Source organism: Nipponia nippon, unplaced genomic scaffold, assembly GCF_047370975.1.
Source record: "Nipponia nippon isolate SJK-2023a ecotype South Korea unplaced genomic scaffold, ASM4737097v1 scaffold_1, whole genome shotgun sequence".
NCBI classification, from domain to species: domain Eukaryota; kingdom Metazoa; phylum Chordata; class Aves; order Pelecaniformes; family Threskiornithidae; genus Nipponia; species Nipponia nippon.
In genome coordinates this window covers 30,096,569-30,114,716 of record NW_028262290.1, presented here as the reverse complement: position 1 = coordinate 30,114,716, position 18,148 = coordinate 30,096,569, and the positions used below count along the sequence as shown (strand labels likewise).

The window sequence follows — 18,148 nt, the reverse complement described above, 5'->3', positions numbered from 1 at the left end:
CTGTTCTGCGAACAGATTTAGGTTTTCACCTCCTTGGCTGTCCACAAAGTACATTTCAAAATCAGGAAAAAATTATTAGAAACGAAACAGAGTATGCCATCCTAACGGACATAATAGTGGCATCCGTGGACCTGGATTCAGTATTCTCAGTTGTACAGATAACAGCATAGGAGTGAGCATCAGATGCAATCAAAGCAATCACACTACAATTGCAGTTTGAGGTAGTGCAAGTATGAGGGCCAGTGTTGTGAGTGAAAGGACAGTGCAGCAGCTGCATTTTAATGGGGCTTGCAGTTGTTTTGCAGAAAGTGATGTATGACAGTCACATAACCCACTGCCAAAGACTAGTCAGACACCAGCAGCAACCTGGGAAGGTGTTAGGCACTGAGTCTCCTACTCAACAGAAGCCTGACAGAGGTAGAAATGTGATTTTAGCTGAAACCAAGCAATGGTCATAATTAGCTTCAGATGCCTCCCTTACAGCTATTAAACTCAGAAGTCCAGTCCTAAGAATGGGTTTGGCAGGAAAAAGAGGCAGGAGAGCAAGAGGAAGGACTTTGAGGCTTTGGGTTTCAAGGTCATATGTATATGTGCACCATCATCTATCCATCCACTGTTTAGCTGCATTTTCTGGGAATTTCTAAGATTAATGTTATCACGAAAGCCATTCAGACAAGTCGATTGCTTAAAAACATGCATTTTGTCAGATGAACATCTTGCATATACTTGTTGGATGCTTGTATTGCATATAATTATTGTGGGGTAAACCATACAGTAAATACTGTAATGTCCATATTCTGTGGGACATTTCCCTAAACTACAAGGGAAGATGTTAATCATGTACATCTTTTGTGTCATTTAGTCATGGTGCATTTCTAATACTCCCTCCCAAGGACATATGCTGAATTTACTCTTTCATAGAGTAAGATTTATTCCTATACATCTAGGTCTGGAAGATGAGCATGGTAAAGAAAGTCCAGCACACTTTTCCCATAAACCCTGCGAGAAGGAAACTGTATATGGGGAACAAGGAACATATCACGTTGTTTGCCCTTTTTCAGAACTGTAAGGAAGAACAAATAAACCAGAGCAGGGAAGAGGCTGAGCTCTGTTTGCATCCAGCTAGCAGACACCAAAACCCACAGACAAAAAGTCCACCTGAACGAGTTTAGAAAAGTCAGCAGCATTCCCCCTGTCACAGAAGCGGTAGTCACCATTACAGTTTTCAGCTGCTTGGGGAGGCTGGGGAGAGAAAGGTGGACTACCTCATTCTAAAGGAATTGAGTTTGCCTTCTCATAAAAGGCTTTTAGGAGAAATACAGGATGCAAACCATTCTACTGCATTGTGCTTGGTGACTATGAAGCACAGAGCCTAGAGGAAATGGTCACCTGGCAGGTGATCTGATGGCCAGGATCTCCTACAAAAAATGTCCTTTACATGCAGGGCATTCTTACAGATCTACAGACATAAAGACTGGAATAATCTAGGCTTTGAGGAGAGGTAAGTGATAAAACCATTAAACCTGTAAAAGACAAGATGGAAAACTCTCTAGATTTTTACTGAATTTTTCTGATTTACTCCATCATTTTTAGTGATTATAGTTTGGGGCCCATTAAGTAGAACTGCACTTTCATTTAGTGAGATGTTTAATATTTAATGTTGGCTTTCCAATGTTATATACATTGTAATAGTGTAAAGTTAAAACTAATTGAATCTAGTATAATTTGAGTCTGGTAAAAATGCTAGAAGGATCATACTGGAACTATAATAACAGTAGCAATAGCATTTCTGGAAAACTGAAATACAGTGTTGTGCCTAAGAAGAGTATTTCCAATAGCTCATGCTCAAAAAACTAAGCAGATAGGGAAAAAAACCAGTTGAAATAATTTCAGGTAGAAAATGAACCAATAAATATTCCATAAACTATCTCCAGCTTTTTTTCAGAGATTATGATGGCAATTAGGACAGTATATACTGTTTCTTTGATATTGTCTATGGCTGCCAAGGCTATATGCTCAGTTGGGTTATTCAATTCTTAAAATGCATTATGATCAAATCACGCTTTCTAAAGTGGTTTTCAGTTAGAACTACATCAAATGAAAGCCGTATTGCTGGCTTAAATGTAATTCAGTTCATCCTTGTTGTGTCAGGATGTTTTATATATATAAAGGGAAGAAAATGAAAAGATTAAAAAAAAATTAGTCATCATGAGGTTTTTTAATATCATCAGCACTAACATAAAGCCAGCTGATAAATTGCATACTATTCAGAAGAAAGAAATAGAATAAAATTAGTATTGCATTACACTAGATTAATCATAGCCCTGGCTTACTGTCATTCTATGGAAAATAAAAGCTTGACTATTTCAGATTTTAAAGTTTCTTCTCAGCCTTTAAGGTTATTTGCCTTAAGAGGCAAATAATAAGCCCATGTACTGAAGGAAGAACACAAGATTTGGGCTGGTGGCATTGGTAAATTTTTATCATTGTTTCTAACCAACAGCAAAGGAGCATTGATGACTGGGATCCAGATGGTTAGCAGTAACACTTCATAATAGTAACCTAATGAAGCTTTTTAGTGCTGGTGACAGGTAAATGCTTGAAAGGTTTATGGCAGGGAAAAAGCTTCAATAAACAACTTGAAAATCTGCCTTTCTTCTTACTTGCATAACTATTGCTTTTTATAATGGCATAATGGAACAGCAAAGCATAGGTGAAGAAAAGGCTAGAAAAGAGGAACTCTCTCTGGAGTTAATAGGATGTACAGTGGGATTTTTTTTTACTTCTTGTAAGATGAATAGCTACTTAACAACCATTAGGCCTCTCTCAGATTTAAGGGGAGAATTTAAAAATCTTTTTCATGTAGTTAAGTCTGTCCAGGGATCAGGAGCTAAAAATAGAGACGACAAATATTTTTCTCTATGCAACTAAAGAATAATAGTTTCAAGATATTTTAACTGAAAGAAGAAAGTTCTGCGATCTCTCACATGAGTTTTGTCCCTAATCCTGGTTGTGGTGGGTTGACCTTGGCTGGGTGCCAGGTGCCACCAAGCCCCTCTATCAGTCCCCCTCCTCGGAAGGATGGGGGCAGGGAGAAAATGAGATAGAAAAAAAAACCAAAAACAACTCGTGGGTCAAGATAAAGGCAGTTTAATAAAAGCAAAAGCAAAAGCAAAGGCCATGCACAGAAGCAAAAGGAAAACAAAAGATTTAGTCTCTGCTTCCCATCAGCAGGTGATGTCCAGCCACTTCCCGGGAAGCAGGGCTTTAGTATGTGTAGTGGTTGCTCCGGGAAACAAATAGTAAATAATGAATGCCCCCCACTTTCTCCTCCTTTATCTTAGCTTTTATTGCTGAGCAGACATCATGTGGTATGGAATATCCCTTTGGTCAGTTTGGGTCAGCTGTCCTGGCTATGTCCCCTCCCAGGATCTTGACTACCCCCAGCCTCCTGGTGAGGGGGGGAAATGGAGAGACAGCCTTGATGCTGTGGGAGCGCTGCTCAGCAATAGCCAAAACACTGGTGTGTTATCAACACCTTTCTAGATACCAATACAAAGCACAGCACTATGAGGGCTGCTATGGGGAAAGTTAACTCCAGCCTAGCCGGGCCCAACACACCTGTGAAGAGTACAACCAGAAATCTAGTGCTTCCTTTGCAACAAGGGAGAAATCTGATGGCTGGCTGCTTCATAGGCCAGGGGGCCAGTCCTGTAGGGACTCTGATGTTTCTGATAAAACCTTTTTCATTGGAAAAATAGGTTTTCAATAAATGGAAATTTTAACAGAAATCATCTTTTTTTTTTTTTCTGGGGAGGAAAAAGGTGGACTTAAAACTCACCAAAGGAGGGGGAAATTGGTTGAAAAGAATATCTGGAAATTTTTCAGGTTTTGATCAGAGGTGCACTGGGTTTTGTCAGCTGTTTTCTGTTTCAATTATAGAAAATGATACAACCAAAAAAAAAAAGGCAAAGAAGAAATTGACTGAAAGATATTTTTCCTGTCACATGTAAAAAAAAACCTTGAGAATTTCACTTAAAAACAGAAAGCATCTATTTCTGTTAACGTTGTCTACTGTCAGTTTTCCAAACAGATGTGATTGGGAAAGTGTTGTCAGGTTTTCCATGGGTAGGTGGAGCTTGTATGTCTCATGTTTTGCTGCAGCACCACTGAATGCCTAGTTGCAGCTGATAGCATTAATGGGTCACATAGTGGGACTCTCATATTTTTAGATGTAACCTGCCTCCAGCCTCTGCTGGAAAAATGACCCTCAAAAGTGTTCACTGACACTGGATTTTTGCTGTTTCACACTGTGGCTGGTAAAACAACAAAATAAATCAAAGGATATGCAATTAAAGCCTATGGCATGTACACAACAACAATAATAAAATAGACAATGTCAGACACTGAGGAAAGATCCATCAATCTGGTAACTATAAGCATTGTTGAAAGCACACGGTCAATGTAAATGATCTGGAATAAGGTATATAAACAGTGCAACGGGACACACATCCTATACACAATTTATTTAGATTGAACACTATTATGCAAATAAAGCATTTCATTGCAAAGCAGCTAAGATACATTCTTCTATTTTCTGCTGCTAAAATAGGAATTATTCAGCAGTTGTTCACATAGCATTGTTGAGGGGAAGTATACTGCAGCCTCAACAGCTCCTGTTTGATTCACTGTGGTTATTTTTGGCCATGCAGTCTAACTTAGGACTGTTGCACAGTCCTGATTGTCCACTGTTTCAGGTACACTACTTTTCTTTTAGCCGTTTAAGGTGGGAAAGTCTGATAGATATCAATTTTTCATCAATTTGTGAAGAAGTCAAGTCATAGTCCTCTTCCCTCTTTTCCCTAGTTGTCTTGGCTGCCTTTTGAGGTTCTGCTGGAGGAAATTCTATGCCTGCATACTAAAATGAACATTTCATTTCTCAGTTTCTACAGATCAAGTGATGAGATGTCATGTGTGAACCCCATGAAGGCTGAGAAGAGAAACTCTGACTTCCCCACAGAAAATTGTAAACTGCGGTTTCTTACTGGCTAGCAACACCTTTGATTGAATTTGTATGAAAACTCAATTTACTTATTAAAATGGACGTTATTGTTCAAATATTAGAAACTCCATTTCTTATATGTTCTAAGCTGTACAATTGTCAGATTTTTATGGTTTAGATTGTAAATGTGTTTTTCTCTGGCTAATTATTGGTATTATTTTTTTAATTTTGATGTCTTAAAAGCCAATGTACTGTATCATAATAATATGAAGGACATATTTAACAGGTGTGGGAAACACTGTATACAAATGTATATTTCTAAAAGCTATTTTTATGATTAGCATGTTTTAATGTTTTACCATATTTAGAGTCAGGTGATACTGCACTTCTTTGTTTACAGCTTAATTCAAACAAGATCACAATTAAATACATTGTATGGTGTTTTCCATTATTTTATTTATTATATTTGTCATTGGAAATAATTATGTTTACTAATAGGGATAGCTGCTAAAAAGTGAAAATGTCAAAATAAGAGAGCAATCCTTGATAAAGTGTAAATTGGATCCTCCTGCAAATCCTTTTCTTCAGATAAGCACTCTCTGTGATGCCATTCATCAGACAGTTGTTACAGCTGTTCCTGCAAGTCTCTAAAGGCAGTTTGTTGTTACCATATGGAAAGTTTATGACAGCCAGTCTCCTGTCAAGTCAGGTAAATTACTTATAGACTCACAATATCTGATGACCTGAGTTAGCCTATTGATTATTTTTTGGTTGATTTTCTGGCAGTAGTCTTTCCACTCCTGAACCCCTAAAGCCTTCCTAAAAGCCTGCAGTTCGAATAATTAATTATTACAGATGTTGTAGGGGGAATCTCCAGTATAGAATTTCTTAATAAATCCTATTTCCTTTCAAACAGAATGGATGCATTATTTCTCTTGTGTTACTGAGATATTAAGGGTATCAAAGTATATGTGATATAGGCACAAGGTTGTCTTCTCTAATGAAAGTACTAACTTGTTCACCATCCCATAGGCAGACCTCCTTAGTGCTGCAGATGACATGAAACAAGGAACAGATATTTATTTATCTACATCTCTATGTGAAATATACTCCTATTGAAAGAGACATGTCTTTAAAGTGATTGCAGGGAAAAAAATTATTTAATAACTATGGCCTTCTAAGCGGGAGAGATGTTAATTTAAGAAGTACCTTATACAGTCAAATGGAGCCCAGAGACAGCTGTCTGCCAGTCTCCAGCACAGAGCTCTGATGTCCAGATACCCGTGGCCATAGGTATTTGGTATCACCCAGCACCACAAAGACGAACCCTTGTCTTGCCCTTTCAATCACTCTGTGGGCTGAAAGCAAGATAAAAATAAAGGTACTAGAGAGACTCTTTAACAGATCAAACTTTAAATTTCTATAAAGAACAGTTTCTGAGATGATAGGTTCACCTCAAACAGTGGGGGTATGAGGAGGTGGGAGCTCAAGGTCTCCAGTCAGGTTTCCAGCATGGGGATCGTCATCAAAGAAGGACTGTTATTCTTCAAACATTTGGAAGAAGAGCATACATTTGAATTTAATTATCTATTACTGAGTGGGAATTTACTTCACTAGGAAACTATGTAACATAGCACTCTCAGTTATGTTTGTGTATCTTATATTTAGCTTGTCTATTGTCTGTGAAGTTACATGGTTTACCTAAGTGCTGAGTAGTACCTAGCTACTTAATTAAGGAAAAGATAGTATAAGTAGTTATGCCTGAGCATAAAGAATTGCAGCTTCAGAATCCACCAAGGCTGACTCTCCCAGAAAAGTGCAGCAAAAAAAATTATTTCTGTGTAAGTGAAATGTTAGGTCAAATCAAAGGGTGAAATATTTCTTCACTTTCTATATACTAGTATACGTTATGATCTTTTTTAACTGTAAAAATGCAAAAAGGATTGCCATTTTGGGATCTCCATCTTTGGCTGACAGTTAAAAAAAAAGAACTCCAAACCTTAGCAGCTCAACGTGCATTTTGCCCATTTCAATTATGTAAACTCTTGGCTGACTTAAAAGATGCAGAATGTCATCCAAGGAGATCAGTTCTGATGTTGGTGTTAATAAACCACGTATGAGAAACAGCTAGGTGTATCATCTCTTCACCACCTCCATTCCAAATGAGCTAATAATCACAGAAAGCACTCTATTAGATTTTTACAAATTCTTTTCCATCATTACCCTTAGATTATATATTCACAGAAATGACTGCACAGTCATAATGTCGACACTGTTTCACACCACAGTTTAAGTCCTGAATATATTTTGAACACAAAAAGACACCTCTGATAACGCCCTGGGGCACTACTTCATTTGCAAGCCAGAAGCTTGCTGTGTTGTGCAGTCAATTACTAGAAAGGTTTCTTAATGGCATGTTTGCTTCAAATCACTACAGAGGATGCTGGTAGCTTCAACAGAGTTTGATAGTTCTCTACTTTTCATGTACGCGGTATGCTCGATGTTGTTTGTCATCACTATCAATACTTGTTTTACAGGGGTTTTGCCAGTTGTCGGTTTTTTTGACATTACTCATCCCTTGCAATATGGAAGAGTAGGAAGCATAAAGGATCTTGTTAATCAGTTTGGATAGTCAACAGTCTTATGAAATCCTTTATGGACAGTCCTAAATTAAACCAATTCATTTTCTACACAGACCTATACGCTCTGTGTATTTCAGATATTTGTTTCAAACCTGTGCAGCTGCATGAATGGAAAATATTTACTAAAAAGCTTTAAAGTTTGGATCAAGAAAAAATGTTTTTACTTTTGTAAACTCTTGTATTACATATTGTTGCAGTTCTTATTAGTTTTCTCTGTAGATCCATTTTTAGTTCTGAAAAATCATTGTACTTAAACTATGTAGATAGCTACAATCTTGTAAGCAGTCATATTTTTAATAGGTGCCACTGCAAGCTAGAATTAAAACATTCAGGGTTTGGCCATGTAGAGCAGATTGATGGTTCATTACAGTTTTCTTTAAAATGTTGTAACATAATTTTTACATGTCTGTAAATAAATATTTTCTCTGATTTATGCACTAATTCAGTTTTGTAATTTCTTCTCTTAAAATGTGACTCTGAGAAACTTTCCATTAAAAATATATTTCTATCATGGAAAAACACCATTTAAAGTTCTGTAATACAACTTTGCTTCACAAACTTTCCAAGCAGAACAAACAGAAACAAGTATCCATAGCATGAAGTACTTAAGTAAGTAAGATGGAGGAAAATGTGGTAAATACTGCTATCATTTTAACAGTTTGAAAAATTTAAGGACCAGTCCTGTGTTAAGAAATGACTGAGAAGAACTCTGACAAAACAAAAACTGTGACAAACTTCCTAAAAAGGTTAAATTCTTCAGTGGGGTGAGAGAAAGAGAGAGGCCCAGTGGTGATATTTCATTGAATTTGAGAAATGCATTTTCTTAATCTTGGAAGCTTCTAAGTTTCACATATCACTAAAGTAGCATGACTCTAACTTACGAAAACCATGTCAATAACAGTTATAACTTTCTGTTTGGTATTCAAACACATTTTTTATTCATAGTTTATTATTCCACTCACAAGGTGTTGCTATATAGACAAGCTAAGGAAAATTGGTCCACAAAGTCTACAAGAATGTTTTTAAATTATATTGGAATTGTTAGGAAGCAAGACTATTTTGAAATGTGTGTGATTTATATATGGCACTTACTTTTCTACATTTTTAAAAGTGTTGTCCTTATGGTTACAGCTATGCCAGATTTTGCACAAGTTTGTGAACTTTATAAACAACTTACTCTTATTATGCATGCTACAGGGCCAATTCCTCATTCAGAAAGAACCCTGCTACAGATTAAATAGTAGCCAATTAAAAAAATTTCTAATTCCTTTTTAGTAGAGAAGGTAGCTTGAGAACTTCAAAAGTCTCCAGTTTCCATGTTCAGAAGAATCCTTATTAGTCTAGAAAATTTAAATAAGGAATACATCTGATTTGAGATAAAAGAGGATAATTAAGATAATTTCATTTCCTGAATTTGTCTTTCAAGATCTTATGTAATAAACATCATCAAAAAAAATCCCTTTGATAATCTTAAACTCTGTGTTGGATGATACTGGGCATGAGGGCAATTATTACTGAAATTAAGTCATCAATCAGCCAAGAATAAGCAGGGAGAGCATCCTTCAGTGTCAGATGTATAATACGTCAAACAATCTAACATTTTATGGGCAAAGGAGCAATACATTACAATGAATTTTGGAACAGAGAAGTACTTAACCCTTTGCATGATTAGTAATAAAGTATAGAGAATATAATCTATGCAAGTAAATTGTAGTCAGGATTATATTCCAGTATTTTTTTATTTGCTTATATGAAGATCCATTCTGAGCCTCATTCATTGCCATTAGGGACAAAGACAAATATTTTTGAGTTTTGAACCTGTTTGGAAAACGCCTATAAAAATAATGCAAAATTATTAGAGGAGTGGAGGAGTTTTCCACATAAGTAATGGAATTCCTAAGGACAGTTGGACACCCTAAACTAGGAGAAAAGATGTCTGTTTTGGCCAGGGTCTGACAATCGTAACAGTCAGTTAAGGAGAGATCTGACTATGGATAGTCTATTCCTAGAGAAAGGAGAGTCCAGCCAAGGCTATGAGTAAAGATGCAGGAAAGATTCTGTACACTAAGTAAAACCAGCAAAACTTGTCAAGTTAATACTGTAGCTCTGAGCATTTTTAACCAATGAAATGTTCCAGCTATGAGGATGAGAGAGAGAGAGAAAGTAAGGGCACCTGCGTATAGCATTTGCAACCTTATTCTGGCAATCCATGCCCTTGCAATGACGAGCTCTGGAAAACTGATAAGAAAACCCTTTGAGAAACTGCTTAGAAAAAACACTGAGTGCTATAGGAATTTAATAGTTATTGGGTTTTGGATGGTGGGGTTTGAGACTAATTTGAGATAAAAAGAGCTTGATGTTTTTCATTGATACATATTTTGGGGTTGCTATAGTAAGTATTTGATTTACCTCTCAAAGAAAGATTGCTGTTCTACACTTGTGTGAACAGAATTATCCCACAATTATCACATTTTGTTTTAACAGAAAGCCTAATTCCCATATCATCCATCCCGTATAAATCCAACTAACCAAGCAGAAATGTTTCTAAAGGTTACATTTAAAACTTTCTGGTACTGGCCTGGCTAGGTACATTTAACAGCGTGAGGTAATGGAGAAGAAGCTTTGCATGACCACTCTGTGGTGTATTACTATATGTGAATATATCTATGATGTGTAACCATGCACATATGGAAAAAAATATTTTTCCATTGTTTTGTGCTTTAGATAATTAGAAATGTTTCTCTTCATCTAGAGACAGCTAATGTTGTGGAAAATAAGAATCGAACTCATCCCTGGGGTAACTCTGCTGATATCAGTCATTAAATGAGTACCTTCGGTGTCTACTCCAACTGGTTTCTTAAGCAGAAACTGTGATCTGTGCTCACCCTTTGAGGAGTTACAGCAATATTTAGCATGTTATTTAAAGAAAAAAGAAGTGATAACTCATATTGCCATTGCTAGTATTGCTACTACCGCAGGAACATGGTGGAACATGGTGGAACATGGTGGAGGAGCAGAGGATATACAACAGGGTAGGGCTGCAACTTGAACCGGACACTGAAACTTGAATGAGCATTGAAAGGGTCTTACCTGAGGATGCCTGAGGAAACTACTGAAAGGGGATGTGCTGCACTTGCATTCATTTTACTTTTGAAGAAACCTCCCCCACATATTTATTTACTTTCACATCCCTACATGTAATGCCATGATTCTGACTATTCTTTCAAGGGCTAAGCCTCCAAATTTCCGGGTGATTTTGGTTGAACTTCCCGAGAATTCAACATTTAACAATGTGTAGCCAATCACACGGAAAACTAACCCACTGTTCAGAATTTTGGCCTTGTTGTTTAATCCACAAGGTGGGGGAGGGATTTAATAAACGTCTGTTTACTTGAGTGGCTACACTAACTGTAAATCTATGCTTCCATTGATGGGAAAACTGTAGATGAGACAGCTACACTTCTGACAGAATCTAGATGCCAAACTCCAAGAAAATGTACACTGGTCCTGTGAGGAGAAGGGCTATGTAATCATAACAAGATGATAATTGGGCGCTACCACTAGAAAAATTAACCTAGACAGCAGCCCATGCTTGAACCACTTCTACTGAGTGGCTGATTGTTTGCCAACAGCAACTGGACGCTTTACCTTATATTAGCCTTTCTCCATAGGTAAGTGTTTTTATATGTTATGCTAGTTTTTATTATGAAAATGGGTAAAACAGCTCTCAGGTAAATTAGGTAGCACTGTCTTAAACCAGCAAAGAATTTGGCTTAATGTTCTATAAAGTTTTTTCACCTTCCGTTATTTAAATCATTCCCATACAGGGTAAGTAATGTTCACATCTCTGACTAGTAGAGGAAGACCACAAATATTTATTTTCAAAACATTCTTGAGCTTTTAAAGCACATTTTCTTAATTTCATCTCTTTTTGTAATCTCATTTTTTTCTCTCTCTCTACTATGTTAAACTGAAAGGAATTATAAAAATGTAAACATTTAGCAAATATGACATTCATAAAGTACTTGCAAAAAAGAGAAATTTTAATTCATAAACACAAATAGGAAACAAGTTTAGTAGAAAGGTGTCTTTTTAGACTGACAAGTAGAATTGATAAAAATAGGAAAGCTTTCAGGTGTACAAACCTATCTGTTTTGGTTTTTTTTTTCCCTAATTTACCCTTAGACCATCCTTATATGGCTTGATCGCCTTGTCTACAAAAACACTGCTGTTAAAAACAGCAAATCAAAACGCAACATATTCTTATCAGCAATAGAGCTATGCCACAACTCATATTTCTAGTCAGTCAAAATTCTGATTTGTGTAATTGTTAAACAAATCACTGTGCATAAAACACAGAAATCAGTTTCTGAAGGGATGAATTTGGGTTGTTTTTATTTTTTCTTTTCTTCTTTTTTTGCCAACAGACAGTCTTTTATATTCTGGTCTCCATCAGTACTCTACTTAACCCAGGAGGACAAAGTTTTATGCAATATGTGATACCAAGCAAATAAATGCCTAGACATTTCTTTTCTTAGTTCTATACAGGACAACTTTCAGTGATATATGTCAGGAGGTTTACTGTGTTTGTGACAACATATTGCATTACTTGTAATCAATGTATCAGTGTATGAAATGCTGTTCTACAAATCTATTCATTAAGCGCTGTTATTTAAGGTAGCAGGCTTCAGAGAGCAAGTGTATCAGGTCACGTCTCAGGAACACAAAAGTGGTTTTTGACAGCAAGCGATATAAAATCAATTGTGCTGATTTTAAGGATGAGTGACCTTTCAGATTTGGATACTTCTCCATTTACATGAGGATCATTTGTAAGTGAATTGCAAGTTCTAAGTGTTTTTGGTGGTAGGCCAGCAAGGTGGAAAAACAGTAATCCACAATGCTACCAGCTTAAATGTGGCTCATTCTGAACAATTTGTTCCACGCTGGTTTTGGAGGATCCAAGACATGTCACAAGATAACATGATAGCAGCAGACAATCAATAATGGCAATAAGAAAAATGACAAAAATCACTGCCCGTGGAATTGCATGTGGGTAGCCATGCAGACAAATGACAAATGTAGACTTTAAGTACAAGAGAAGTTCTGTGAAACCCCATGCAGTGCAGAGCTACAATGAAAGTACATATGCTGCTGCTGCCTACTCAAGGGAACAAAGAACCCAAGCAGATGTTAGATTTCCAGCAGCTTACTCAGATAGCACTTTTCAAAGGGGTCTTTTTATAGGGGACAAGCTCAAGCTTTTTACCCATCACCTTCATCCCCCTTTTGTGTGTGGTTTGTCTCATCTGTTAAACTACAACTTTTTTCAGAGAAGAGAAATGCAGTGAAGTGGTCTCCTCCTAGGAATGAAGAGAATGAGTGAGTGGGTATGTGCACACACAGGACCCATGACCCACAGACTTGCAAATGGAGGAGATCCCTTCCCATCTCCACTGCCCAGGGCAAACTCCTTGAGGAGTGTGTACCTTCACTTTTTTCAGTGAAGTTGCAAGAGACTGAGTTTGGAGGATGTGCTGGTTTTGGCTGGGATAGAGTTAATTTTCTTCAGAGTAGCTAGTATGGGGTTATGTTTTGGATTTGTGCTGAAAACAGTGTTAATATTACAGGGATGTTTTTGTTATTGCTGAGCAGTGCTTCCACAGAGTCAACGCCTTTTCTGCTTCTCACACTACCCCACCAGCGAGTAGGCTGAGGATGCACAAGAAGCTGGGAGGGGACACAGCTGGGACAGCTGACCCCAACTGACCAAAGGGCTATTCCATACCATATGACGTCATGCTCAGCATATAAAGCTGGGGGAAGAAGAAGGAAGGGAAGGACGTTTGGAGTGATGGTGTTTGTCTTCCCAAGTAACTGTTACGCGTCATGGAGCCCTGCTTTGCTGGAGATGGCTGAACGCCTGCCTGCTGATGGGAAGTGGTGAATGAATTCCTTGTTTTGCTTTGCTTGCGTGCACGGCTTTTGCTTTACCTATTAAACTGTCTTTACCTCAACCCATGAGTTTTCTCACTTTTACCCTTCTGATTCTCTCCCCCATCCCACTGGGGGGGAGTGAGCAAGAGGCTGGGTGGTGCTTAGTTGCCGGCTGGGGTTAAACCACGACAGAGGACTAAAACTTTCACAGAGCTTATGAGTTCCTCTTTAAAAATATTTTTATAAATTGTTTTTCATCTGCAGACCTCAAGCAGTCATGGAAGAAGAAGGTTGAATCCTTTCTTGCTTATAGACAGGGAATGTAGTGCATGGAGAGGCCATTTAGCTGGCTCACAGGCTTTTTCAGCTGGTAACAGCAAGAATCTCAGAAGACTACATAGGATCCTGGCCTGCTAAAACCACTACAGATTGAAAGACTCTTTGGTGTTACAGTAGATCATATCTTTCTGTTTCCTTATGGGCAGAGTTCTAAAACTAAATATTTCAGATCATGCTGGGTATAAATTTTTACTGCTGTGAATAATCAGCATAGCAATGGAGTTTAAGTTATAAATCACATTTGACTTTCCAGCAAAATGACCCAGTAGGGGTGGCTCTAAGTTGACAGTGTTAATGAGGTTTTGGAGCAAATAGTGCACAAAAGTGAAATTATTTAATCTCTTCAAGCTAAGGTGGTGTTGTATATTTTCTTCAGCAATGATAATCAGATTTTAGTGGTCTCTATAGCAATGCAGGTGAAAATTTAGAAAGCCATGAAGGCATCCAACAGTGGATACAGAAATGCATAATATTAAGAATGCATCCCACTAAGGCTTGGTTTTCAGGAACGCTGAGAAAATTAAGCCAACATTTGCCATTGAGGAAAATAGGGTTTAATTACCATGAATCACTATAATTGAGCAAGGATCACACTACTATGGCATGTTGATTCTCTGAAAAAGTATCTCTACTTTCATATTCTTTGCAGATATTTTTGATTCAAACAAATATAAAACTTGCTGAACTATTAATTTTTGTATATTTTCTCTTGTAATTTAGTCAACACTGTATGCTTTAATAAATAAAAATCTCCATATCACATGGGGCCAGAAATTTACCAAATAGATTTCAGCCTAAAGTCTTGATGATTTTTTTTTATTATTTTTATCAATAATTATTTTTTTTATTCATATATTTGAAAACCAAAAGGAAGTATTATGATAATCTGGTCACCAGCATAACCTAGAATATAGAATCCCTCCTATTAATTCTTGCAATGCAAAAAATTAATCTACTCTGTTCTTATGTAACATTAGATCCTTCATAACACCAAAAGTATCTTTTAGATCCTGTATAATCAGACTCTACCCTTCACAGCCTTTGTTTTTAATGAATCTCTTGGGCAAAGTCTTTAATGTGAACTTAATATAGATCCTTTCAAGCAGAGGCAGCAGCAGCAGTCCCCGCAAGAAGGTTGCTTAATGCAACATATGGCTGAAAGATTAAGCACATTTACACAGAGTAACAGAGAGCACCAGGGAGACCCATAAGCTAGTAAAGATCCGAGTCAATAAATCTAACATTGCAGCTGATGTTGACCCTTCAGCTGAGATGTAGAAGCAGTATAACCACAGGGGTATGGCACAGTACCTATACACCTATACTGCTTTCCAGGAGTGGGTGTGTTTGTGGTAGCTTATGTTTCACACTGTGCCCCACAGCTTTCCTGGTACTAGTGTTAGCACATGGGGTGCCAGCTCAGGTTTTTCAGCCCATCCATGGTGCAAAGGAGGGCCAAGACTTTCCCTGCATGTACTGGTGTAGATGTGCCTCAGTGGCACATAATACGGCTGGACAAAATGATATCCAGAGGTCCCTTCGTACCTCAACTATTCTGTGATGCTATGATTCTATGTTATAGTAAAATGACATCTATAAAGTCTACATTAAAAAGATACTGAAGGTGCACAGGGAGCATGCCAGAATCAGCATGTAACACCCATCTTATATATTTTCTTTATCATAAGAATCTCTTGTGAATACTCAAAAGAAAACATTCTCACCATGATCACTTGTTGAAGCAGGAGCCTTCTTTTCCCAGTAGAGTCCTGCAGCTGCTGAAGCCATGCTCAGATTGCTTTCTCTCATCCTATTCAGGACGAATATTCATTCATAGTCAATAAGCACTTAGTTCACACAAAGAGGAACGGTTTCAACTGGAAAGAATCAAAAAGTCCTATCTCCAAAAACTCTGCAGCCCTGCATCAGGGAGGGGGTAGTTAGAGACTGTCTATGAGGCAGTGAGGGGAGCTGGTCCTGCCTATTCCATATCCGGGTTGCTATGCTAAGTAATAAGCTACTGGACAAAGCAGAGCTACAAGAAAAGTGGGATTAGGTAAGCACTCATCCCAGCTATTCCCATGGGAGAAGAGAAATATTCCTGAGATCCATGGGCAGATGCTTCCCAAGAAGGCAGGCTATGCATCTGCTTCAGGGAAGCAAACAGCAGATGGTAGTGGCTGGAGGGCACTGCAGAGGGAAAAGTAAAGGGAACACAGAGAGGGAGAGAACAGCAAGGCAACTGCCAAGGAACCAGTGTTTGGCCCAAGGAGCAGAATACAGAGGTAAGTATCTCAGGGAAAACTGGACAGCTGTTGGAAGGCTGGGTGAGAGGTTATCCATATCACTGGATAAAACTCTATGTTTTGTGCAGGACGCAGAGTAGAACATCTAAAGACATACGTGAGAGAGTCCTACCAAAAAAATATAAGGGGAGGGAGAGTTCCTGTATGCACACAGATGGGGTGTGGCCATGAGTTAGGTGAACAGGACACACAGAGTTATTAAGTCTAAGGCAAATTAGCCCAAGTCCAGACTGAGCATTTTCTTGCTTCCTGAACCAAAGCAGTGTGGGCAGGACTACAGTTGAAGGCAGGCTCTGAGGACTGTGAGATTGAACTGAGCCATCTATATACCAGACAAGTATTTCAGTGGTTGTAGTCCTCATGGCTTGACTTGGAGAAGTACTGAGAGTCCATGAGTCCTACTGGAGTCAATGGCAATACCATACACTTAACTCCTCAGGCATCCCTCATTAGGATCCCAAAACAGAGACACCAAGGAGGTAATTTACATGCCTAAACACAGGTGCCTAGTGTGATTTTAGACCCCCATTTAGAACCTCCACAAAGGAATAAGGCTCACGTAGTCCTGTCCATACCTGTCAGTCCCAGGAGGGTGATTCAGGTACTCAGGACATTTGAAATGGAATAGATGTGGATATTTAGGCTCCTGAATGAGCCCTCCAATTTTAACTGTGGTGTTTTGACAGGATAACTGGGGGAAGATGCCAGTAAAAAGGGCCGAGGAACATAAGGGAAAGTTTTGACCAAGGCAGTACATTTTCAAACTGTAACATGCAGCTGTATAATTCACATTCATGTCAGCAACAGTTTCCAAAAATCTGCTCATATAACTAAGAATTTCTTAAAGAAAGTCATAGAAAATTGGAAAAAGTAGGTTGGACAAAGCTTATGAAAAAGTAAGTTGGCAGCAATAAAACTCAAAGTTATTGGTGAGTCTTAAAATAGTTAACTAAAGTAAGAACTAAAACCCTGATCTGGTGTTACCCACTGAAAAAAGAATTAGATATAGCATGTGTTAAATTATCCTTTTATCACTTATGAAAGAATGCCAGACTTTGGCACCTATTATTGCCATTAGATGGACTATACTTTAGTCACACCTAGATTCAATTATTGCCACAGTGCTAGCTGCAGCAGGCTATTTCAAAATATACCCCAGCCTGTGCCATCTTTGTACTGCTGAGCTCCCAATTAAAAGAAAATTACTGAAGGCCCATTTTCTCAGCTTAGCACTCTAGGAGCTTGAAAAATAAGAATGATTTCTCACCATGAACTGTGAAATTAACATAAAAGTGGTGTAGACTTCTTTTTTCCCTTTGAATTACAGGTTCACCTCTGGTCTAGAATTAGAGACACTTTGCTCAGTAAAGCTACACCAGCTGCAAACCTGGCTGAAAAGCAATCAGCACTGGTCAACAGAGTCATTTTCAGAGAAGGAAGGGTTGAGTCCCAGGGGCCATCCCTGTGGGATCCATCCCCACCAGAGTTTTATGAACCTTACAGACATCTTTCTTTGTCCTTCTGTCTTAGTAGCAGCAGAATAATGCAAAGAGGATAACTACAGCTTCACACAAACTTGTTATGCATGAAATGTAATGAGTTTCTTTTTTAATAGCAGTTAAATTTGTTATAGAGATCTTGTGCATTCTTGCTGCTGTGAAGTAATAGTCTGGGCATTTCTCTGTCTGTCACAGCGACAGCCATGTGAAAGAGCATAAAAAGGGGCAGGCAGAAGAATGGTACAAGATTTTTTACAAGACACTGTCCTTTTTGTGTGTTTTTTCAAAGACATACCTATTCTTATATTAGTGCTACCTTGATAATTAATAACCTATACTGTTCTTGTTTTGTATATTGCTCTGTTACACTTTTGTTGCACTATATATTCATGCTTACATACTCACGTGTCTACCACAAAATTTTCT

The 18,148-nt window shown here is 37.9% G+C and overlaps 1 protein-coding gene across 12 annotated transcripts in view; it reads left to right on the top strand.

Moving 5' to 3' along the window:
• RALYL (RALY RNA binding protein like) overlaps positions 1-8,085 on the top strand; it is a 394,972-nt gene extending 386,887 nt beyond the window's left edge. For all 12 annotated transcript variants that reach the window (XM_087750703.1, XM_087750726.1, XM_087750713.1 and 9 more), the window contains one exon: positions 4,944-8,085. In XM_087750703.1, the coding sequence (XP_087606829.1) occupies positions 4,944-4,961 (18 nt within the window). In that variant the 3' untranslated portion in view covers positions 4,962-8,085. The remainder of the gene's footprint in view (positions 1-4,943) is intronic.
• The last annotated feature ends 10,063 nt before the right edge of the window (positions 8,086-18,148 follow it).